General features: G+C 44.3%; 1 protein-coding gene across 5 annotated transcripts in view; it reads left to right on the top strand.

Annotated features, from left to right (window-relative positions):
- The first annotated feature begins 1,303 nt into the window (after positions 1 to 1,303).
- The window catches only part of pcmtd1 (protein-L-isoaspartate (D-aspartate) O-methyltransferase domain containing 1), an 87,801-nt gene continuing 63,811 nt past the window's right edge, over positions 1,304 to 25,293 (top strand). For 3 of the 5 annotated variants that reach the window (XR_011933397.1, XM_072467787.1, XM_072467790.1), the window contains exons 1-2: positions 1,304 to 1,469; positions 9,370 to 9,559. Coding sequence is in view for 1 of the 5 variants with exons in the window: in XM_072467790.1 (XP_072323891.1) it covers positions 9,520 to 9,559 (40 nt within the window). In the remaining 4 variants the exon portion in view is untranslated. Of the gene's footprint in view, positions 1,470 to 9,369; positions 9,560 to 13,877; positions 13,988 to 21,264; positions 21,336 to 25,293 lie in introns of all 5 variants that reach the window. The other 2 variants (XM_072467788.1, XM_072467789.1) reach the window with 2 other exon arrangements.

Genomic DNA, 25,293 nt, shown 5'->3' on the forward strand with positions numbered 1-25,293 from the left:
TTGTACAGGCCCAGTGCTGTGTTTTGCAATAAGCAGACAGGGTCTGTGCAGTGCCAGTACAGTGTTTAGCACTCAGCAGAGTGGGTTTTGTGCAGTTCCAGTGCTGTGCTTTGTAATAAGCAGACAGGGTCTGTGCAGTGCTAGTGTTGAGATAAGCAATATAGTGCCAGTGCTGTGGTCAGCACAAAGTAGAGTGGATTGGTGCAGTGCCATTTATGTGCTTTATAATAAGCAGACTAGGTGGGTGCAATGCTCATGCCTTGATCAGCAATAAGCAGAGTGGGTTTGTGCAGTGCCAGTGCTTTGACCAGTAATATGCAGATTGAGCTGTGCCACATTTCAGTGCTGTACTGTGCTTTGTAATAAGCAGACTAGGTCTGTGCAATACGTGCCAGTGTTGTGATTAGCAGTGGGTCTGTGCAGTGCCAGTGTTGTGATCAGCAGTGGGTCTGTACTGGGTAGTCCTATATTCGGCAGTGGGTCTGTGCAGGGCCTGTGTTATGATCAGCAGCGTGGCTTTGCAGGGCCAGTGCTCTGATCAGCAGTGGGTCTGTGCAGGGCCAGTGTTATGATCGGCAGTGGATCTGTGCAGGGATAGTGCTCTGAACGGCAGTGGGTCTGTGATGTACCGTCAATTACCATGAGACAAGAATGGTGAAACAATCGAGGCTTTATTGCACAAGCTGTTGTGCCTCCTGCAGCTGGAACCAGAATGGAAGCAGCGCAGGAGAGCAGACACTTTTATACGCCGCCTGCTAGGAGCCAGCAGGCGGGGATTTACTGTTGTACCTGTAACACATGGGCAGTACCGTAATACATACAATGTTACTAGTGGTGTTTACCAGTCTGTGCAGGGCCAGTGCTCTGAACGGCAGTGGGCCTGTGCAAGGCCAGTGCTCTGATCGGCAGTGGGTCTGTCCAGTGCCAGTGCTCTGATCGGCAGTGGGTCTGTCCAGTGCCAGTGCTCTGATCGGCAGTGGGTCTGTCCAGTGCCAGTGCTCTGTTCGGCAGTGGATCTGTGCAGAGCCTGTGCTCTGAACGGCAGTGGGTCTGTGCAGGGCCAGTTCTCTGAACGGAAGTGGGTCTGTCCAGTGCCAGTGCTCTGATCGGCAGTGGGTCTGTGCAGGGCCAGTGCTCTGAATGGCAGTGGGTCTGTGCAGGGCCAGTGCTCTGATCGGCAGTGGGTCTGTGCAGGGCCAGTGCTCTGATCGGCAGTGGGTCTGTGCAGGGCCAGTGCTCTGATCGGCAGTGCGTCTGTGCAGGGCCAGTGCTCTGATCGGCAGTGGGTCTGTGCAGGGCCAGTGCCAGTGTTGGGGAAGAGGGCGGAGCTTGGCGCTGGAAGGGGCTGTCACGTGACGCAGTGTTTACATCCTCAGCTGTTGGGAGTCCGAGTTGAGGAAGAGCAGCGGCGGAGCGAGCAGGAGCTGCGCATTGTTTTCATCCCGATCCAGCTCCCTTCACTTCACACGGTGTGTCTCCGGCCTCGGTTTAATGCAGGTGTTTTTGAGGAGCGAGGCCGGTTCGGCCGGCCGCTCTCCGGGTGTCTGGCCCCGGAGCTCCGACTGTCTGTGGTGTCGCGTGGACGGGGGGGGGGAGACTGAGAAAGTGAGCCAGTGGCCTAGGAGCGGACCTGAAAACACTGGTCCCCCGCCCGACGCTTTGTGCTCGAGCTCCGGCCGGGCGCCTCGCAGTATGGGCCCGGAGCCGGAGCGCGGGGCCTGCAGACCCTGAAGCGGCTGTTCGGGATGTGAGGAGCAGACACACACACGGCTCCTTTTGTGTGGTTTGCTGCACAATGCCAGAGCCCAGTAATGTCCCCACAACAACTGACCACACTTAACGTTTTGTTGTATTAGCTGCGCATTGTTGACTTTCCTTTCACCGAACTTTGCATTTAAAATGGGTTTGCCGTGGCCTCTGGACACAGTCGTCATTGCCCCCCCCCCCCCCCCCCACCCACCCCCCCGTGTCAGGAGGTCTTAAATGAGCTGCCCCAGGAATTGAGCTTTCAAAGGGACTTATTTACTTACTTTTGCTGTCCACACAGCACTCGAAACAAACATTTTTTGGGGGGGCGGGGGAGGTTTTTGTTGTTAAAATAGGCAATCGACGTTTTGTTTCGTCGTTGGCAAGTTTGGAGAAAGCCCTGCGTAGAAATGCTGCTGACGTATTTTTCAAAAACCTGTTTTTAGACTGGCTTCCAAACCTCTTAACATGTACCTTGCAAGGCTAAAATGCTAATCATACATTATTTTAAGGAAGAACACTAAACCCATGCAAGCCTGTATTTATCGCTACAGGCATGGCTGACGTTTTATGTATGTTTTTCCAAAAAATATTGAATTCATTGTTTTCACTGAAATTTGTTGAGTTTTTATGTTCTTGAAAGTATGTGGACATAACGGCTCAGCTGGCGTCTTGATGCATTTTTTTAAACAGCTGTTTCATGATCACGAGTTTGGTGGTCAGCAAAACTGCAAAAAAGCATCTCTGCATACGATGTGAAAGACCTTGTCTAATCTTAGTAGGGATCCTATTGGGGATGCTCAGCTTGGAATTCAGATTGCTACCTGGTGACCCTGCTGGTAACAACACAGTGTTGTTCCTCTTCCAGTCAAATAGCTTGTCAACAAATCATTATTAGGACTCACATGAAGAATGACTGTTTGGATAATAGTAGAAAGCTGCTGCATGTCCAGAGATCTTTAGGGGCAAGGGAATTTTTATTTTTAAAAATATGACTGGACAACAGTTGTACCTTGCATGAGTTTCATTTGCTTGAAGCCCATATTGGAAAATTGCAGTTATTTGCTACCTGAGAAAATGGTGGGCAGTGCACCTGGAGTTTCTTGAAGTACACTGGGCAGGTGAGGCAGGAGTACCAATTCAGAAAATTGGGTCATGCACTCTTTTCCCCCCCCCCCCCCCCCCCAAAAAAAAAAGAAATGCCTGTTTAGTCCAGAACTTGAGGTGGTGCTTAAGTTTGGTGCTTCGTTTTCTCCTTTTTTTTTAAACTCTTAAGCTGTTCTTGGATCACGGAGGCATCACAACTTGAATGTGGGGCAGTGAGTTTGGAATTAAATCTTTAGTGAATTTGAGTTCTGGTTACTGTGTTACGAAGGAGTGATGCAATCCACAAACACTTAATGTTTTCAGAATCTTGATGTTCGAATCAAACTTTCAAAAAAAAAAGTCAATTGTTGCAAAACGATTTTTCCCAAAAAATCCGCTGAGTTCCTCATTAATGGTCAGTCTCTCACCTTTACCAGACATTTCAGAATTTGGAATGATTTGTTTCCATGTATCAGTATAATGAGGGGGAATAGCTCAGTGCTAGAGAGAAATATGGAAAAATAAAAATAACAAACTGAATCTGCATTTGTATCCAATGTCAAAAATAAAATGATTGGGGGATTTATTTTTAAAAAGGATCTGCATATTTGAACCTTTTTGAGCGAGAATTGCATCCACTTGCTATGAAGCCATCTTTCCTATGTACTTTTGTCTCATGATGTGAAGAACTTAAAACATGGTAAGATTGCAGCTGGCCAGTTGGTAGTTTTACTCAAAATGGAATAAATGGCGAAGTCACTTCAGGAAATGGGAGTTTACAGAAAATAAGGCCTGAATTGATACTGGAAATTAATTATACATTCATAGATTTTGGGCAGTTTAGCAGCGTTGGCTGAGCCAGAGACTGTCACCATGCACATTAAAACATCTTATCCAGAAATCTGGAATAAAGATTTTTTTTTTTTAAATGACCCCTTGAAAGCGATGATGTTTTAAAGCAGGACAAATTAAGTGTGGATGATGTATTTTATTCTGAAGATGTATATTACATGTATAAACTCTTTGCTATACTCCTGTGTATATTATCCTTTTGTGTCTTTTTCATGATTTGAAAAAATGTTTTTGTGCAGATTGCACCACATTCTAGTCATAGTTTTATGGCAGCCTAACTACAAAGAATAAACATTCTCGTTACAGCAGTCTGTTCTGGCAAAAAATGAAAAATGCACTGAATGTTTTGCTTTAACTTTTCTGTTTTAAAATTTATGGTGCAAAGGAAAGGCATTTCAAAGAGGCTTGGGATGTAGTTTATAATGTATCCCATGATAACTCTGGCACTACAACCTATTAGATCTATTGCCGGTTATTATTTAATACTAAAAATGTGGATGACAATGCATCATGTTAGAATTGGAGATTAAACACCATAAGGGGAGGAATTGGCACAATGCAGGCTATTTCTTTGAAAAGCCAAGCATAAAACTGAATATTGCATATGTGATGTTTAAATAGAAACCATTTATTACATTTCAGTATCTACATTTCAGATCTAAATTAATGTTACAGCAGCCTTTGACTGTTATAATTCATGATCAACATTCAACATAGGAACAGAGATAGGCTATTCCGCCTCTTAAACCTGTTCTTTAATTATTCTGAGCATAGCTGATGTGTACCTCAAATCTTTTTACCTTGTTCCATATCCGTTGATACCCTGGCTCAACAAAATATTTTAATCCCGGACTTGAAAGCTTCGGAGCATCTACTGCTTATTTGAGTGATCTGCTTCTCGGCAATAGCAGCCAAATACAAATCAAATTCGACATGTTTTCTGATGATACCCAGCTCTACCTCATAACCATCTCGTTATCCTTTTACTGTCTCTGATATGTCATTGCTTCTTGGTCAACAGGGAAGCAGTGGGCCAAGTGGTATTATTGCTGGACTCGTAATCCAGACATCCAGGGTAATGTTCTGGGGACTTGGGGTCAAATCCCACCATGGCAGATAGTGACAGTTTTATGGATGTAGCTGTGATGCCCAAGTGAGTAAGGCATTGGATTTGAAATCCAATGGGAGTTCTCCACAAAGGGTTCAGCTCTGCTCGCAGCGGATTTGTGCAATATTTGGGTGGCACAGTGGTTGCTGCCTCACAGCGCCAGGGACCTGGATTCATTTCCAGCCATGGGTGACTGTCATGAATTTTCACTTCACTTTCTCCCAGTGTCGACATGGGATCGGGTGGGGGAGGGTTGGTGCAGACTCAATGGGCTGATTGGTCGCCTTCAATGTTTCTAATGTGTGAAGAACCAGGGTCGACTATTCCAATGTGCCTCTGTCTGGCCATCCATTTTTCACCTTCTCTAACTTGAGCGCATCAAAGGTTTTGCTGCCCATACCCTCATTAGCAGGGTTTCACCGATCAACCCTGTGCTTGCTGAGTTTATGCTAGTTCATGATAGGCAGTGGTTTGATTTTAAACTTTTCTCCTTTGGCCTACAATCCTCAGATCCCTGCATTCATCCAATTATAGTGCCTTGCTTACATTTCCTCGCTTCACTATTAATTCCTCGGAACCTTAATTTTGAAATTGCCTCCCTAAACCCCTGTAATTCTCATCTTTTGGAAAAACTTAAACCTCCTTCTCTGACCAAGCTTTTTGATGCCTGTTCCAATATGGGGTGTCACAGTGGTTAGCACTGCTGCCTCAGAGCTCCAGGGACCTGGGTTCCATTCCGGCCTCGGGTGATTGTCTGTGTGGAGTTTGTACTTTCTCCCCTTGTCTGCGTGGGTTTCCTCCGGACACTCCGGTTTCCTCCCACAGTCCAAAGATGTGCTGGTTAGCTGGACTGGCCATGCTAATTTGCCCCTTAGGGTCCAAAAGGTTAGCTGTTGCTACTGTTACAGGGATAGGGTGGAGGTGTGGTCTAAAGTAGGGTGCTTTTTCCAAGGTCAGCGCAGACTTGATGGGTTATATGGCCTCCTTCTAAACTTTAGGGATTCTATAATATCTCCTTATGTGACTCAGCCTTATTTTGTTTGACTGCCCAGTGCAGTTCCTCAGGATGCTTTGTTCTGTTCAGGCTGCTATAAAATTTCAAATTGTTTATTTTATTCACTTACGGGACGTGGGTGTCGCAGGCTGGGCCAGCATTTATTGCCTATCCCTAATTGCCCTTCGGGGGAAACCATAATGCTGTGGATCTGGAGTCACAGGTAGACCAGGTAAAGATGGCAGATTTCCTTCCCTAAAGGACATTAGTGAACCAGATGTTTTTTTTTACGACAATCAACAATAGTTTCATGGTCATCATTAGACATTCAATTCCAGATATTTTATTGAATCCAAATTGCACCAATTGCTGTGGCAGGATTTTGAGCCTGGGTCCCCAGAGCATGAACTTGAACTCTGAATTACTAGTCCAGTGACAATACCACTATACCACTGCTTGTTGTGTTAATGTCTCCACCAATTTAGAAAAATAAACCACGGAATTTAAATCTGCAACCCTCCACTCTGGATGTCTGGTTTACTAGTCCAGTGATAATACCACTACGATACTGCTTCCTTCTGTTGCAGTTTATTGAGGTCCAGATTTATATTCCCTCTCTGTGGAAAATGTACTTTCTGATTTTTCAGACCTAAATAGCCTGGCTAAAGTTTTAAGATGTCTGCCTTGAGTGCATTTTCCACCAAAGGAAATTGTTTCTCAGTGAGTCCCTTTATCATTTTGGAGTGTTCTCTACTTTCTAAATTTAAGGAAAACAAAACAAAGTTTGTGCAAACTGTCTTCATATTTTAACTCTTTAAGACTCCGTGAATCAGCGATGTTGTAAGTCTCCAAAGCCAGTGTATGTTCCCTGATGGCCAAAACTGAATGCAGTACTCCAGTTAGAGTCTGAATAAGGACATCTTCAATAACATCTATCCTTTTTGATTACTTTTTATAATGTGCGACCAACAATGAGATTAGTGTACCAGTTGTTGCTTCTGTCTTTACTAGAGATGGGGATGCTGTCAATGTGATTATAAAGAAGTAATGATATAGGATATGATAAAAAATAGATATGGCGAGGTATTTTAAAAGGGGTATGGTGCTTGATTGGCCACATCACAGAAGTTGGGGTGGTGATTTGAGAGGCTCTGCCCAGAATCTTCAACCTTTCCGATATGGTGTGATGCTAGAGGAATGGAGGGTGGCAGATTTGACTTGCCTGTGTTTTTTTTGAAATTGGTGGAGACATAAACAGTGGTGTAGTGGTATTGTCACTAGACTAGTAATTCAGAGTTCAAGTTAATGCTCGGGTCCTGGATTCGAAACCCACCACGGCAGATGGTGAAATTTGAATTCACTAAAAATCTGAAATTAAAAGTCTCATGATGACCATGAACCCCATCTGGTTCAGTAATGTCCTTCAGGGAAGAAAATCTGTTGTCCTTAACCGTTCTGCCCTATATGTAACTCCAGCGATGCAGTTAACTCTTAACTGCCCCCTCTGAAATGGTCTAGCAAGTTACTCCGTTCAAAGGCAATATGGATGGAGAACAAATGATGGCCCAGCCAGCGATGCCTCCATCCCAAGAATGAATAAACAAAAATAGGCCAGTCAGCCTAACATCTGAGGTGGGGAAACATGGAGACAGTAATTGCCATTTGGAAAGGTCTTGGTGAATAACTGACATTAGCAAGGATTATTTCTTATCCTGTTTGATTAACTTAATTATCAACAGGGTTGTTGAGGGTAGTAGGGTTGATGTCTATATTGACAAAGTACCACATATATAGTTTTGTCAGCAACATGAAAGCCAGTGGTATTAAAGGGGCTGTGGATAATGTGCAGAGTGAATGGTAAATTCTTAGACCTGATGCAAATATAGTGTTTTTTTTCTCAGAAGCAGAATTAGAATCACTAATTCTTTAAATATTAATTTCATATTAACCTGGATTTGGGTATGCGAGGCACCATTTTTAAAAAAAAAAAACCAACAGATGAGGCAATATTCAGAAATGTAGCAAACAATGAGGACAATAGCAACAGACGTCTGGAGGACATACAACTAGTGAAATGTGTGGACTCATGGCAAATGATATTTGACACCAGTGACACATTTTGGAAGGAAGAAAAAGGAAAGGCGATGTTAACTAAAATGTTTAATGTTAGAAGGGGTGCAAAACTATTCACCTGAGGCTGCAAGTATGCAAATTGTTGAAGATTACAGGCTAAGTGAGAAAGCTTTTTTAAAATAAAAAAAGTGGAATCCTTGGCTTTATTAATAGTGACAGAGTACAAAAGCAAGAAAACATTGATTAGGTTCAGTAGGAGGTATTATGTTAAATTCACATTACCACACTTTTGGAAGGATGCCAAGGCCTTAGTAGAGGGTGCAGAACAGACTTATCAGAATGGGATCTGAGATGAGATACTCTGTTTATGTGGAGGGATGGTTAGGTGGAAATTTGATTGAAATGTTGTAAATTTGTGAACAATTTTATTTATTGTTTACAAATTTGTCCAATTAAGGGGCAATTTAGCGTGGCCAGTCCACCTGCCCTGTACATCTTTGGGTTGTGGAGGTAAGACCCACGCAGACACTGGGAGAATGCGCAAACTCCACACGCACGTGACCGGGATAGAACACAGGTCCTCAGTGCCTCGAGGCAGAAGTGCTAACCGCGGTGCCACCCCAAAATCGCAAAAAGTTTTGATAAGAGAAATTGCGCAATTGTTTCCAGTGGTGGAAGGGGTTGTTAACCAGTAGGTCATTTAATATATTTAATGATTGGGGAAAGAACCAGAAACATCAGTGAGTTGTGATCTGAAATAGATTTGAAATGGTAGTGGTAGCACATTCAATAACTTTCAGAAGTGATTGGCTCAATATTTTAATGGAAACATGTTATTGGAAAAGAGCGGTGGGTGAGGGAGGAAGTTCTGTGGAACTAATTGGGTAGCTCTCCCAAAGATCTAGCACAGGCAGGATGGGCTGAATGGCCTCCTTCCACGCTACATATTCTATGAGTTCACCTGTGCATTAGATTTTATGTATTTATGTACCTGTTTTGTGTGATTTATGTACTTGTTTTGTTCCCCTCCACATTTTCTGAACTTTCACGATAAAGAAAACATTCTGATGTGTTCTTGGAGCCAGTGAATAACCTCTCACTTGACCACATTGACCTCTATCTGGTATTTTGTTCTCTTTCACTACTGTAAAAACAGATATAAAGTACATTCAACAAGTCTGTCAGTGTACTGAAAGAAGGTACTGATTGATGGCTTCACCCCAGAAATGGAGCCTGTTCTCTTAAAAATTCTTAAACTTCTTCTGTTCTAGAAAACTACTTGAATATATTCAGAGAATTAATTGGCTTTACAACTTGAACTGTTCCTCTTCTCCCAGTGTTTGTGAAAATTAAAATCTTTCTTTAGAATCTCTTCGAATTATATTTAATTTATATATAAAATATGTGGCTATACATTGCCCCACTTGTTTTTAAGATGTTGTTTATAGAAATGTTAGAATAAAGGATATTTAATTGCTAGTAATAGGATTGACCTTTTTTGTTGTTGCAGTGAAACAAGTAGCGGTGCTATAGAAATGCTCCTACAATTCTCAGAAACTCAATTTTGGGAATCGCTTGCATTGGCCTTTGAAGGTGGAAGGAGGTCCAATGTCTGCCTGAAATAGAATTCCTGTTTTCCAGTTTACACTAACCTAATTCTATGTGCTTCACATCGATTCTGACCATAACCATCTTCAAGGGTAAGTATCACAGCAGATTCAACTCCAAGGTACACTGTGACTGCTTCTTAGATTTTGATATTTTCACAATTCATCTATATTTTGTTTGCGTTCAAATGTTAACTCATATCTGATGTAGTTCTCCCTCACTTAATTTTTCTAATTTATGCTAACGTAGATTAGATTTCACATTGTCAAAAGTAAATAATTTTGAAATGCATTTTCTTTTTGTTGCTGCAAACAACCTGAAGATGCTCAAATTGGCAGCTGTAAGTTGCTTCCATCAACTGCGACATTGGAGATTTTAATCTAAAGCTGGCCTGAAGTAATAAGTTAAAACACTGACTATCAAAGAGAATGGGGAAACTAGATAGGACAAGTGGAAAAATATGATGCAGACTGGAAATGTAACTTTAAAAAAAAAAATAGCAAATGAACAAACTATGGACTCTTGGGACAGGAGAGGGGTGAAATTGATTAGTGTTCTCTCTTCTATTTAGCTATGCTACTGGGAAGAATACACGTGTAGTCCATGAATGAACACAAAATTAGTTTAATAGCTTGCAAGTACATCTAGAGCACATAAATGAAAATTAGCCACTTGAGCAGGGGAACTAAGGCTAATAATGTCATTTTTTTTTGTGTTGTGCTTAGATATTTTTTAATTGCTGCAGCAAAAAAAATGTACTAAAAGAGAACAGGCGATAGGAATGAAGTAGCAATATAGAATGCTGAGCTTGATGTATAGAACTGGATTTCAGTACAGGGTTAGAGACGTGTATAGGTTTTTGTTGTCCCAAGACTTTGGGTAGTTTTTACAAGGTAAAGAACATAACCAATGCCAATAACATTAATGGGGTCCTTTTTTCGTGCCATGGGATCATTTCCACCTGAACTGGCAGACAGGGCCTCAGTTTTATTATGCCATGTAAAAGACAGCACTTCTGACAATATAGCTAGTTACCAAGCTTATGCAACTATTTGTTTTTGTATGTTGGGGCCATTCTTCAGTGGACAGATTTTAGAATCATAGAATTCCTGCAGTACAATTATTGAAGAGGATTCTTTGAGACAGGATTTACTCCCATTTGGAAGCACGTGGACATATTAGCGAGAGGCAGCATGGTTTTGTGAAGGGGAGGTTTTGTCTCACTAACTTGATCGAGTTTTTTGAGGAAGTGACGAAGATGATTGATGAAGGTAAGGCAGTGGATGTTGTCTACATGGACGTCAATAAGGCCTTTGACAAGGTCCCTCATGGCAGACTGGTACAGAAGGTGAAATCACACGGAGTCCGAGGTTAGCTGGCAAGAACTGACTTGGCCATAGAAGACAGGTATCAGTGGAAGGGTGCTTTTCTGAACGGAGTGCTGTGACTTGTGGTGTTCAGGGATCAGTGCTGGGACCGTTGCTGTTTGTAGTAAATGATTTAGAGGAAAATGTAACTGGTCTGATTAGTAAGTTTGCGGAAGACAAAAAGGTTGGTGGAATTGCGGATCGCGATGACTGTTAGAGGATGCAGTAGGATGTAGATTGGTTGGAGACTTGGGCGGAGAGATGGCACATGGAGTTTAATTCAGACAGATGTGAGGTAATGCATTTTGGAAGGTCTAATACAGGTGGGAAATATACAGTAAATGGCATAACCCTTAAGTGTATTGACAGGCAGAGGGATCTGGGTGTATAGATCCACAGGTCACTGAAAGTGGAAATGCAGGTGGAGAACGTAGTCGGCAAAAGGCATGCTTGCCTTCATCGGCCAGGACATTGAATATAAAAATTGCCAAGTTATGCTGCAGATGTATAGAACCTTAGTTTGGTCACACCTGGAATATAGTGTTCAATTCTGGTTGCCATACTACCAGAAGGATGTGGAGGTTTTAGAGAGAGTACAGAAGAGGTTTGACCAGGGTGTTGCCTGGTATCGAGGGCATTAACTGAGGGAGATGTTATCATAGAATTTACAGTGCAGAAGGAGGCCATTCGGCCCATCGAGTCTGCACCGGCTCTTGGAAAGAGCACCCCACCCAAGGTCCACACCACCCCATCCCAGTAACCCCACCCAACACGAAGGGCAATTTTGGACACTATGGGCAATTTAGCATGGCCAATCCACCTAACCTGTACATCTTTGGACTGTGGGAGGAAACCGGAGCACCCGGAGGAAACTCATGTGCACACGGGGAGAATGTGCAGACTCCGCACAGACAGTGACCCAAGCCGGGAATCGAATCTGGGATCCTGGAGCTGTGAAGCAATTGTGCTATCCACAATGCTACTGTGCTGCCATGTTGGATAATCTCGGTTTGTTCTCACTGGACGACCTGAGGTTGAGGGACGACCTGATAGAAATCTACAAAATTATGAGGGGCATGGACCGAGTGGATAGTCAGAAGCTTTTTCCCCAGGGTGGAAGAGTCGATTATTAGGGAATACAGATTTAAGATGCAATGGACAAAGTTTAGAGGAGATGTGCGAGGGAAGGTTTTTACACGGAGGGTAGTGGGTGCTTGGAAATTGCTGCCAGAGGAGGTGGTGGCACGATAGTGACGTTTAAGGGACGACCTGACAAATACATGAATAGAGGGATAAGGACCCTGGAAGTGTAGAAGGTTTTGGGTTAGACGGGCAGCATAGTCGGTGTAGGCTTGAAGGACCTGTTCCTGTGCTGTACTTGCTTTTATTCTATGTAGAAGGAAGCCATTCGGCCCATTGAGTCTGCACCGAGACTCTGAAAGAGCACTCTACACCCCCCCCCCACCCCCCGTAACCCCACCTAACTTGACCATCTTTGGACTGTGGGATGAAACCGGGGCGCCCGGAAGAAACCCATGCAGTCACGTGAATGTGCAAACTCCACAAACAGTCACCCATGGCCGACTTTAACCTGGGTCCCTGTCGCTGTGAGGTAGCAGTACTAACCAGTGTGCCACTGTGCAGCCTCAATATGGAATTCCGACAATGCAGAAAGAGCACCCCATTCAAACTGCACATCCCTGGACACCAAGGGCAAATTTAGCATGGCCAATCCACCTAACCTGCACATCTTTGGACTGTGGGAAGAAACTAGAGCACCTGGAGGAAATCCACCCAGTCATGGGGACAATGTACAAACTCCACAGAGAATCAAACCAAGGCTAGAATTCTACCCGGGGTTCTGGCGCTGTGAGGAATGGTGCTAACCACAATGCCATTGTGCCGCACGGGGGGCGGGGGGGAGCTTTTTTTCTTGAAGGTGTTGATCTGCTGTTGCTAGTTTTCTAGATTGGCATGTATACTTGGTGTAGTATAAGGGTCTGGCACATACAGGGTTAATGTGGGACTGAGGACAGTACTGCTTACAATGATCTAAAAGACACATGGTGTTGAACAGGGACATGGAGATAGTTCCTTGGCTGTAACCTTTTACTGTATATTCGCATATTGTCACAAGGAGCTAATAGAGACTTACTGTTAACACACAAAAGATTACAAAGACTTTAATAGACACATTCTGTAACCAACACCATCCCAGCACCTGGTGCCGAAGGTACCTAGTGCATGTCAATGATCACCAGTTATATTCTCAGAATAAACTGTTTGCTCCAGTATACAAAACATTTCATTGTAGTGGTGCTACGGTAGGATGGATCAGTTTATAGGTGATCTCTTGTATGATGGAACTTTGTTGAGAAATTCTGTGTAAAAGGTTTTAAAATGATTTGAAAGTTGAGCTTTGAGCCTATTAAAGAGGGATAATAGATGGTTATGCCAGCCTGCAAATTGTCACTTTGTTTCAAAATAGTGGATCAGATTTGGCAAGTGGATCAGGTTTGGCAAAGGTGCAGCCCAGTGCAAAGTAGTGATGCCGACAATCTCAGCCGTTCTGACAGCATCTGTGGAGAGAGAAGGGCTAATGTTTCGAAACATTAGCTCCCTTCTCTCTATGGATGCTGTCCGACCTGCTGAGATTATCCAGTATTTTCTGTTTTTGTTTCTGATTCCAGCATCCGCAGTAATTTGCTTTTATTTTGCAAAGCTGCTGGTTTGCTTAACTTTAGAAGAAACTAATTACATGTTGGAACTTGCTAAGTAAATATATGGAAATAAGTGGAAGTACAGTTTTTCAAAACATGTCTGATCATTACATTTGGCAGTCTTACTGAACTGCAATGACCAATGAACTGTTTTGTGTGAATTTCAATTCTATTTCCTGAACTGAATTATTTTAGCCTGTATCAATATCATAACTTATTTTAAATCAATGCAGTTAAATGTACGTAACAAAGTAAATGTGAGAAATTGATCAGGGTGAAAGAGAAGTATGACTCACAACATGTGTTACTTCCTTTTTTGACAGCTTAAGTTTTCAGATATAGACAAGAAATGAGGAAGCATTTTTCTACACTATATAATTTGAAACATTTATGTCTCTGCAACAGCAAGTAAAGTGGGGTTTCTGTACTGCAGGTACTATATTTTGCTTTCCAGTTGAGCTAAAACTGTGAAATAGTGAAAATTGACATTGTTCACACATAGCTGATAAGTATTCTCTTGGAAAGGGTTAAATATTTGACAATGCGAAGAAATTCTTCCATATTTGGCAAAACAAGCAATATTAATGAAGGCAAAAATTGACAAAATTCTGCTTTAAAGAAATTGCTGATTCTGTTTTTTTTAATGCAAATTAATTGTTCTATTTAGTCTTAATCTTCCTTTTTGACTCCAATTCCTTGTCTACCTGCCGGCTGCATGATGAGCGCTTGACCAGTGCTTGACTGTTTTCCAACCGCAGAATCGTTTTGCCCTCACTGACAGAACCCCTGCAAAACATTCTTGGAGTTAAACCACATTCTATTCTTGTGCAACAGATGGAAATATACAGAATCAAATTTTAAATTATTAATATTTATCAACTTAAAAGAAAGACACACACACAACAAGAAGGACAATAATGTGCTATGGCCCTTAAGTATACTGATTACTGTATACTCTCAATTTTACATGAAACAAGCCCTTGGTGCCCAAAGTACTTGGGTTTTGCCCTAAACTCTGAGACACCCTTTTTCCCAAACAACATCCAATTTTAAGCTAAATCCGGTGGCAGAGTGGTTAGCACTGATGCCTCAACACCAGTGACCCGGGTTCCATTCTCGCCTTGGGTGACTGTGTGAAGTTTGCGCTTTCTCCCCGTGTCTGTGTGGGTTTCCTCCGGGTGCTCCGGTTTCTTCCCACAATCCAAAGATGTGCAGGTTAGGTGGATTGGCCATGCTAAATTGTCCCTTCATGTCCAAATGTGTGCAGGTTAGGTGGGGTTACAGGGATCGGATAGTGGGGAGGTGCAGGCTGGGCCGAGGTAGGGTGCCCTTTGCGGGTCGGTGCAGACCTGATGGGCTAAATGGCCTCCCTCTGAACTGTAGGGATTCAAATTCTAAATAATTATCAGAAATAGGTTAAGGTCCACGTCTGGGAAATGGTCTTCAGGTTTAGCTAATGTGGAAAATGGGTGCTTCTTTTGGGAGACTATATCTGCAACATTCTACAGTTCTGATGTAAGCTGTCTCTTAGTGTTCTACAGTTATACCATTTTTTTTCCCATTTGTTATTCATCCTGTGGAGTTGGCTTTTTGGCAGGTATGTGCCAATTTCTTTATCTGTCCACTTTGAAGTTGCCACTTCTATTGCCCTATTGTTTTCTCTAGTCACATGTTTTCAACGCTAGGCAAATTTGCATTTCATCATTGCTCCGGACCTCATGCCTCTAAGCAACTCCGTTTTACTTGATTTGAAAGACAATTTCATTTCTCACCCATTTCTTTATTTATTTATTTAAAAAAATAAATTTAGAGTACCCAATTAATTTTTTTCCAATTAAGGGGCACTTTAGCGTAGCCATTCCACCAACTCTGCACATCTTTGGGTTGTGGGGGTGAAACCCACGCAAACACTGGGAGAATGTGCAAACTCCACATGGACAGTGACCCAGAGCCGGGATCGAACCTGGGACCTCGGCGCCGTGAGGCTGCAGGGCTAACCCACTGCGCCACCGTGCAGGCCATTCTCAACCATTTCTTATTGGTTCGACCTTATCAACATTACAAACATTTAAAAAGCATGCATTGACATAAAATATACCCCAGAGTATTTACACCCAATGTTCCAAATAGGCTCTTTTTTTTGCTCATGATAAAGCATCCACACTTATCCTTGGATTGCCACCATGCCGTGATGGAGAGGCATGAACATTCCATTGATCCTCCGAGCAAACAGTTAGGAGTCTTAAACTCCGAGCAGAACCACCCATGATGGTAAGGTCAGAAGTGAGGAACCAGACAAAGCACAATCCAAAACAAGTGCTGAACAGTGGATCAGGCAGAAGATACTTGTATCATGGCTGTGATGGCGGATGACGGCTGTAGCAATAGGGAAATCTCCAGTCATCGAGGTTCCTTTGCCACTGGAACTCCGCCTACTCTCTTTCAAGAACCGTGTGTCTGCTCATGTGCAACACATACCCACGTTAAAAGATGTCTCGCATCAGGCATCTACCTAGAGGAAGCTAATACACCCCTGACACAGACGAACCCTGCGGTGATTAGTGAGAGGGGATGGGGACAGAGCCATGAGATCTGGAAGTCCCTAGCTTCGGACCAGCACATACGTGGTGGAGTTTGATTCTTAGAATAGGAACATGAGCGTTTTGGCAACTTTCTTCATGACTGAGCAGTCCTCTTCAGGATCCACGCTGCATGTGGAAAAGTTGCCCTAAAGCCTCTTCCATTCCTAACCTGACTGGAAAACCTCATCCAGTGAGCTCATCTATCTGCGGTCAGAAAATCAAAGTTAAAACTCCATTTGGGAACCTGGAATGTACAAACCCTCCTAGATAATGAGTAAAACAATCGACTGGAAGGTAGAACTGTCCTTATTGTCTGTAAACTCGGGCACCTAAACATTCACGTTGTTGCCCTGTAAGAGACCAGAAGAGCAAGCAAAGGGCAGCTGAGGGATGATGGCGGTGGTTGCATCTTCTGGAGAGGAAAACCGAACTATCAGTCCAGGACACATGGAATTGGATTTGCCATCAAGAACAAACTCGTCAACTGACTTTCAAAGCTCCCTGTAAGCATCAATGAGCGTTTCTTGACTCTCCGTCTACTACCTGCCGAGGCCAGTGGGCAACAGTCGAGAGCATCTATGCGCCCACATTTGATGCCAATGAGTCCAAAGAAGACCCCTACTCTACCCTGGGCAGCATACTGTCCAACATTCCTAAGGAAGATAAGATCACCCTCCGTGGGGACTTCAACACCAGGCTGTCAGGCAGAAGGCAGAGAGTTGGGATAAAAGGTTCTTGTTCGGAATGGCAACAGGTGAGGAGTGGTGTCCCGCAGGGTTCAGTGTTGGGGCCACCGCTGTTCTCTTTATATATTAACGATCTAGATGACGGGACTGGGGGCATTCTGGCTAAGTTTGCCGATGATAGGTGGAGGGGCAGGTAGTATGGAGGAGGTGGGGAGGCTGCAGAAAGATTTAGACAGTTTAGGAGAGTGGTCCAAGAAATGGCTGATGAAATTCAACGTGGGCAAGTGCGAGGTCTTGCACTTTGTAAAAAAGAATAGAGACATGGACTATTTTCTAAACGGTGACAAAATCCATAATGCTGAAGTGCAAAGGGACTTGGAAATCCTAGTCCAGGATTCTCTAAAGGTAATCTTGCAGGTTGAGTCCGTAATTAAGAAAGCAAATGCAATGTTGTCATTTATCTCAAGAGGCTTGGAATATAAAAGCAGGGATGTACTTCTGAAGCTTTTATAAAGCATTAGTTAGGCCCCATTTAGAATACTGTGAGCAATTTTGGGCCCCACACCTCCGGAAGGACATACTGGCACTGGAGCGGGTCCAGCGGAGATTCACACGGATGATCCCAGGAATGGTAGGCCTAACATACGATGAACGTCTGAGGATCCTGGGATTATATTCATTGGAGTTTAGGAGGTTGAGGGGAGATCTAATAGAAACTTACAAGATAATGAATGGCTTAGATAGGGTGGACGTAGGGAAATTGTTTCCATTAGCAGGGGAGACTAGGATGCGGGGGCACAGCCTTAGAATAAAGGTGAGCCACTTTAGGACAGAGATGAGTTGAAATTTCTTCAGCCAGAGAGTGGTGGGTCTGTGGAATTCATTGTCACAGAGGGCGGTGGAGGCCGGGACGTTGAGTGTCTTTAAGACCGAAGTTGATAAATTCTTGATTTCTCGAGGAATTAAGGGCTATGGAGAGAGAGTGGGTAAATGGAGTTGAAATCAGCCATGATTGAATGGTGGAGTGGACTCGATGGGCCGAATGGCCTTACTTCCGCTCCTATGTCTTATGGACTCCCAACTCTGGAAAAGAACCATCGGAAAGGAAAGAGTTGGGATTTGCAACTCCCAACTGGCTTCTCCTTCTCAAATGCAAGGAAACCAGCTCGTCATCACAACCACACTGTTCCGCCAAAACAGTTTTCAAGTCTTCCTGGAAATATCCATGGTCACAGCACTGGATTATGCTCAACTTCATCATCATCATCCAAGACCAAAAGGATGCCCTCATCACCAAGACATGATCAGTGCAGATGACTGCTGGACAGACCACTGGCACATCCACTCCTCTATGTTAATCAAACTCTGCCAGAAACAGCGGAAGATGAAGAAACTGCTCAGAAAAACAATCAACACTGAGCGGCTTCAAGAGCCAAGCATGCTAGTGAACTTCCAACAATGCCTTCTCCAAAGTGTCCACTAATGAGTGGAGGGAAACTGGAAAGAGCTGAAGACAGTCGTCATCTCAAACTGGAAAAAACCATCAGCTACAAGATCAGAAAATGAAACACCAAGACTGGTTCAACGAGAACGACCATACCATCCAAGACCTCATCGACTAGGAGAGGAAATCTCTCTGCGCGGAGATCTTTCCGCTACTTGTCGAATTGGTTTTGTTTGGCGTGGCAAAATGACAGAAACCGAAGACAAAGAGGAGAGCTCATCAAATCAGCCAAAGCGGAGATAGAAAGGAGAACTAGGGAAATCAAGAACCAATGGTAGAGTGAGAAAGCTATGGAGCTGCAACTCCTCTTCGACAAGCACAAGGCTTCTTCAGTGCTACCAAGGGTATATATGGAGCCAACACCCCGGGCGGGATTCTCCACTGCCGCGCCATCGTGAACACCGTCGAGGTTCACGACGGGGTGAAACGGCCCCGATCCCGACCGATTCAGGCCCTGACAATGGGCTAGGATCGGGGCTGTGTCATCTACACGCGCCAGGCCTTGTCGCCCGCGTAAAGGCGGCGTTGCATAGATGACGTGGCCGGCACCGCATAACTGGCGTCATCCGCGCATGCGTGGTTGCCGTCCTCTCTAAGTCTGCCCCGCAAGAAGATGGTGGACGGATCTTGCAGGGCCGCGGAAGGAAGGAGGTTCTCCTTCAGAGAGGATGGCCCGACGATCAATGGGCACCGACACCGACATGAGGTTATTCATAAAGGCCCACCTATCAACCTTGCCCCTTGATTTAGGTGTGGAGATCCTCAGGTTAAATCACCACCACTCAGCTCTTCCTATGGGGAAGGTAGCCTATGGTCATCTGGGACTATGGTGACTTTACTTTTTATATGATTGTCTCTGCTGGATTACTGGCAACATAAATCTCATGTTGCAATACCAAACTTAGTCTGTCTTTCAATTGTCGAATATTTTTGTTGGTGATTATCTAATTTCCTGGAGAAATACCCCACAAGCTTCTCAAGACCACGTTCATCTTGTAACAACACAGCTCCCACACCAATGTCAGGAGCATCTATAGACCATTTAAACTGTCATAATTTGGTACAGCTAACATTGGCTTTGTTGTCAACACAGTTTTCAAATGTTGGAATGCAGTTTGGCAGCCCTCCGTCCAGTTAAATTTATTGTTCTTCAAAGGTTCTATTAGTGGTGATACCACACTGCTGAAGTTTGGTACGAAGGTAACGATCAAATCCACTCATTCCCAGAAACCTTAAAATCACCTCTTGTAAGATGTAAGCTTTAGTGAATTGCCTTTTTTTAAATTCATGACTAGATTAGCTTCCTTTAAGCATTCAAACAGTTCTTTTTAAGTTTTGCAGATGTTCTTCCCAACTTCGAGTAACCATCACTAAATAGTGAATGTACACTGCACAGAGACTGAGACCTTGAATAAGTTCACAGAATCATAGAATGTACAATGCAGAAGGAGGCCGTTAGACCCATTGGCTTTACACCGGCTGTCAAAAGAGCACCCGACTTAAGCCCACACCTCCACCCTGTCCCAGTAACCTAGTAACCCCACCCAACCTTTGGACACTGGGGGATATTCAGCATGGCCAACCCACCTAACCCGCACATTTGACTGTGGGTGGAAACCAAAGCACCCAGAGCAAACCCACGCAGACATTGGGAGAACATGCAGACTCCGCACAGACGGTGACCCAAGCCGGGAATCAAACCCGGGTCCTTTTTAATCGTTAGTCTCTGAAATGTTGCGGGTGCATTCTTCATGCTGAACGCATAACTTTAAATTGTCCGTGTCACGAATGCTGAGATTTCTTTTGCCTTCACAGGCAAAGATACTTGGAAATAGCCCTTTAGCAAGTCTATTTTTTGTGATCAATTTAGACTGCCCAACTCTTTCAATGCAATCCTCAAACCATTGTACAGGAAACAAATCCCTGCTGGTGACGGTATTCACTTTCCTGTGATCCACACACCGTCATTGTGCTCTATCCAGTCACCTTTACGATAGGGGAGCTCCAATCACCAGAACTCCGTTCAGTAATATCATTTTGGAGCGTATATTAAATTTCTTTCTGTACTTGTGATAACCTTTCTGAATTTAAACTTTATAGATGCTGCTTCATTTCTCCCACATCCACATCATGCCTCACTATCTCCTTTCTGCCTAATTTATTCCCACAAATCCATTTAGAAGAGTGCAGTAACTCTTCCAATTCACCTCGGATCTTGTCTGGAAGATAACTAGACCGGTTTTGTAAATTTTTCAGTACTTCCTCATTACCCAAATGAATTGGAAGGAAGTCATTGTCAGAATTTAACCTGTCTCATTTTCCCTGCTTCATTACTTTCAAGACCTCATGCTTGTCCTCATCTCCTCTATCCCAATACCTATTAAGCATATTAATATGGCACACTCTTTAAGATTTATTTCTATCTGGTGTGCATATCAGATCATTTACTTTGCTCTGTTTTCATTCAATTTGATACGATTAAATCTAGCTTGTCGTGGTTCTCCCGACACAGGTAATCTCACCAACACTTTCTCCCCTGCTACAAAACTACAAGCCTGTGCTTTCCTATCAGCCATGGCTTTCATTCTCTGCTATGGTGTCTTTAAATGCTTTCTTGCCATCTCACAAGCCCCATTCAGTCATTCTCTGAAATTTGATACATAGTCCAAAAGTGTAGTTATCTGAATTATTACTGAATACCTTTTCTTTGATTCACTTCAACAGTCCTCTAACTTCATGTCCATAGACCAATTCAAAAGGTCTAAATCTGGTAGAATCATTTGGTGCATCGCTAATGGCAAAGAAAAAATGGAATCCCTTTGTCCCACTTGTGAAGTTAATCTTGACTATACCCTCTCATCATTGTTTTCAAAGCCACCTCTCTAATACTCCCTGTGACTGGATGATATGCTGATGATTTGTACTGTTTTATTTCCAGGCTATTATTCATGGCCTCTTTAATTAATCCTGACATGAAACTTGATCATTGATCGGATTGTATCCTTTTTGGTAAGCCATTTCATTTTCATTCATTTCATTTTCATATCTAGTAAAGAACTTGCTGGACAGAACCTCTTCCTTCAATATTCCTCTGGACAAGATATCCTTATCCCACAACATTAGGGATTGACTCGCTCCTGTTTCTCTTAATATTTTAAAATCTTTCCCTATCCCGTTTTTTTACATGGGGAAAGATTTTCCCTTCAGATACAAAATTCCTAAACACAGCAGCCACCTGCTGGTCACTCTGTCCCTGTACAATTTGTACACACATTTTTACCCTTATTGTTTGGCCTTCTCTGATTATAAACCTCTCCGACCTATCGGCTTTTCTTGTTCCCCAGTCTTGGATTTAATAGTTCCTTTAAGAATTATAACACCAACTGGCTTTCCCCAGGTGCCTTCATCATGCTGAGGCACAGGGTGGAGAAGTTGACCTCCACCCCAACAAGACCCACCTACGAGCAATCAGCGAAACAAAGGCTAAAACATCTGACCCCGCATCCGCCTGCACCTCTTGCCGGTCTGACACCCCAAATATGGCATCTAGGTGACCAGGCTCCGGGCCCACATGTAAAACCTCCGAAATGGTGCTGAACACAGTCCTCTAAAACCTTTCCAGCTTCGGGCAGGATCAAACATGGTTCGCAAGGTCCTTCCCACACTGCTCACCGACATCCTCCACCCCATCAAACAGCCGGCTCATCCTTGATTTTGTAAGGTGCGCCCTGTACACTACCTTCAGCTGTGTCAGCCTCAGCCTTGCGCACAAAGTCGAGGCTTGTTTACCCTCGCGATACCTCATACCACAGACCCTCTTCCATCACTACCCACAACTCTTCCTCCCACTTCACCTTAACCTGCCCCCGCGACATCCCGTCCTCCTCCAAAATCCTCCCATAAATTGCCGAGACGACCACCCTCTCCAACCCCACCGACAGCACCGCCTCCAGCAACAGGGAGGCAGTCACTATCAGGAAGGCCGGAAAGATCTTCCTCGCAACGTCCCGCACCTGCATATCCCTGAAACTTTCACCCTGCGTCAGCCAAAACGTCTCGCCTAACTCCTCCAAACTCGCAAATCGCCCTCCCAGGAACAGATCCTTCATTTCCTTAATCCCCCTCTCTCCCATCCCCAAAACCCCGCATCCATCCTCCCCGGCTCGAACACTCCCTACCAAACAACTAGTGAAATTGAACTTCCGAAGCCCTTCCCAAACCCGGTTCACCTGCACCATCCAAATACCTAAAGTGAGACACTGCCTGACAAAATGGCAGTGCCCCCATCTCCTCTCACTCCTGGAAGATAGTCCACAAAATACTCACTTTTCCCTAACTTCAGTTTGTACCCTGAAAACGTCCCAAATCTCTGGAGTAACCCCATTATAGTCCCACCGAAGTGTTTGGCTCAGAAATGTACAGCAACAAAACAGAAGGGTGGGACATGGGACATCCCTGCCTCGGACCCCAATGTAATGCAAAATACCCTGACTTCATTCTGTTTGAACGCACGTTCGTCATCAGCTCCTTATATAACAACTGTACCCATGCCACAAACTTCGGTCCAATCCCAAATGTCTCCAATACCACCATCAAATAACTCCATTCCACCTGATAAAACACCTCCGCATCTAATGCCGCCACCACCTCTGTCTCCCACCTCCGCTGGAGAAAGCACCATGTTCAACAACCTCCTATTCGAGGATGACTCTTCCATTCACAAATCTTGTCTGGTCATCCCCAATGACCCATGGGAGACATACTTCCAACCTTAATGCCAACATCTTTGCCAATGTCTTGACATCTATATTCAGCAGATATATCGGCCTATATGACTCACACTTGGCCCGATCCAAATCCTTCTTTAACAACAGCGAGATGGAAGCCTGCCCCATTGTTCGGGGCAAGACACCCCGACTCATGGTGTCCTCAAACATTCCTACAGTCAAAGGCACCAGTTTATCCTTAAATCTTGTGTAAAATTCTTCCTGAAACCTATTGGGTCCTGCCGCCTTCCCTTCCTGCATCATCCCAATTGCCACCTTCACCTCCTACTCTCCCACCAGCTCCTCCAACCTGCTCTCTCTGCCTCTTGCAACCTCGGACACTCCAGCCCACTCAGAAACTCCCTCATCTCCCGCTCCTACTCCGGCGACTTGCCTACACGGGTCCCTGTAAAACTCCTCAACGCTTTATTAATCTGTGTCGGAGCCACCACCATCTCCCTCGCCACTGCCTCCCTTTGGAGCTCTCCTGCCAACTTACGGTCTGCCTTCTTGCCGTACTCGTAGATGGCTCCCCTCCCCTTTCTCAGCTGATGTACCGCTTTCCCGGTGGACAATAGGTCAAATCTCGCCTGCAACTCCTTCCTCTTTGCCAGGAGATCTGGGTCCCCTGCATACCTCCCATCCACCTCCAAAATCTCTCTCTTCAGTTGTTGCCGTTCCTCCCTCTCCTCCCTATCCACCTTAGCCTTAAATGAGATCGTCTCTCCCCTCACCACCGTCTTCAGGGCCTCACAGACCGCAAGACCTCCCCAAACAATTAAACCATACATACTCCACAATCACCTTCCCAATCTTGTCACAGAAGCTCCCGTCCGCCAATTACCCCACATCGATTCTCCACCCCAGCCTCTGGGCTGCCCCTTCTCCAAAACCACATTCATCCAATGCGGAGCATGATCCGAGAGCACAATTGTCGAATACTCCGAACTCGTAACCCCAGCCAACAATGCCTTTCCCATCACAAAAAAGTCAATCCTTGAATAGAATCCTTGTGCACCGGCGAGAAAAACAAATACTCTCGATCACTTCGATGTAAAAACTTCCATGGGTCCACTCCTCCCATCTCCCTCATGAGCCCTGCCAATGCCTTTGCCCCCCCCCATGGGTATCCAGACCCGGGATGGCACCCAGCGTACAGGATCATCTGGGTTCGAAATGATAGCTCTTTTCTCACCTTACAGATGCTGCTAGATCTGCTGAGATTTTCCATTGTTTTCTCTTTGTTATGTAAAGTACTTGTTTCCACTGATAGGCAAATCCGTATCTCATCATTGCTCCAGACCTCTGCCTCCAATCAACTCTCTGTTTTACTTTTTTTTTTCAATCTTAATTTTCCCCGTTCGAAATGATACGCATTCTCTCTTTTTGCACACAAACTCTCCTCTCTCCGGTTGCACACGTGCTATCCCACCTCCCAGCTCCTCCCCCTCCAGCCTGTGCCTGCCTCCTCACTCGCGTCTGGACCTCGCCCCTGCCCCTTGAACCCTCCTTCCCCAAATGTGTGCTTAATTAGAAAGGGAAGGTGTAGCCCCCACAGCTGTTCTTTCATCAAGAACAAAGAGGCAGACTCATTGTGATTAGAGAAACAGCTGCTACCCTGACTTAATGGATCCTTGCAGAGCTATAAAAATACATAATCTGAATCGCTGCTTTGAAGTTCCAGCAAGCTATCAATCATGATGCTTTTTTAATAAAAATGTTTTTATTGGGTTTGATACATGGTATATTTACAAATGCACACACGGAAACCAAAAAGAATTTTGCTACCGCTCTTATCGCCCGCCACACTTTGGCAAATCTGACCACAAGGCTGTGCTCCTGCTCCCGGCTTATAAGCAAAAACTGAAGCGGGAGAATCCGTCAAAGAAAGTTGTGCATTGTTGGTCTGAGGAATCGAATGATCTCCTATGGGACTGAGTCAGTGGACTGGTCAGTATTTAAAAACTCTGCAACCAGCCTGAACGAGTACGCCACTACAGTGATTAACCAATTAGTAAGTGTGTAGAAGACTGTGTGCCAAAGAAGCAAATCCGTGTGTTTCCCAACTGGAAACCCTGGATGAACAGGGATATCCACTGCTTGCTGAAGTCGAGGTCTGAGGCGTTCAAGTCAGGCGACCCTGACCTCTACAAGAAAGCCAGATATGATCTAAAGACAGTACCGGACCAAGCTTGAGTCCC

Source organism: Scyliorhinus torazame, chromosome 11, assembly GCF_047496885.1.
Source record: "Scyliorhinus torazame isolate Kashiwa2021f chromosome 11, sScyTor2.1, whole genome shotgun sequence".
Lineage (NCBI taxonomy): Eukaryota > Metazoa > Chordata > Chondrichthyes > Carcharhiniformes > Scyliorhinidae > Scyliorhinus > Scyliorhinus torazame.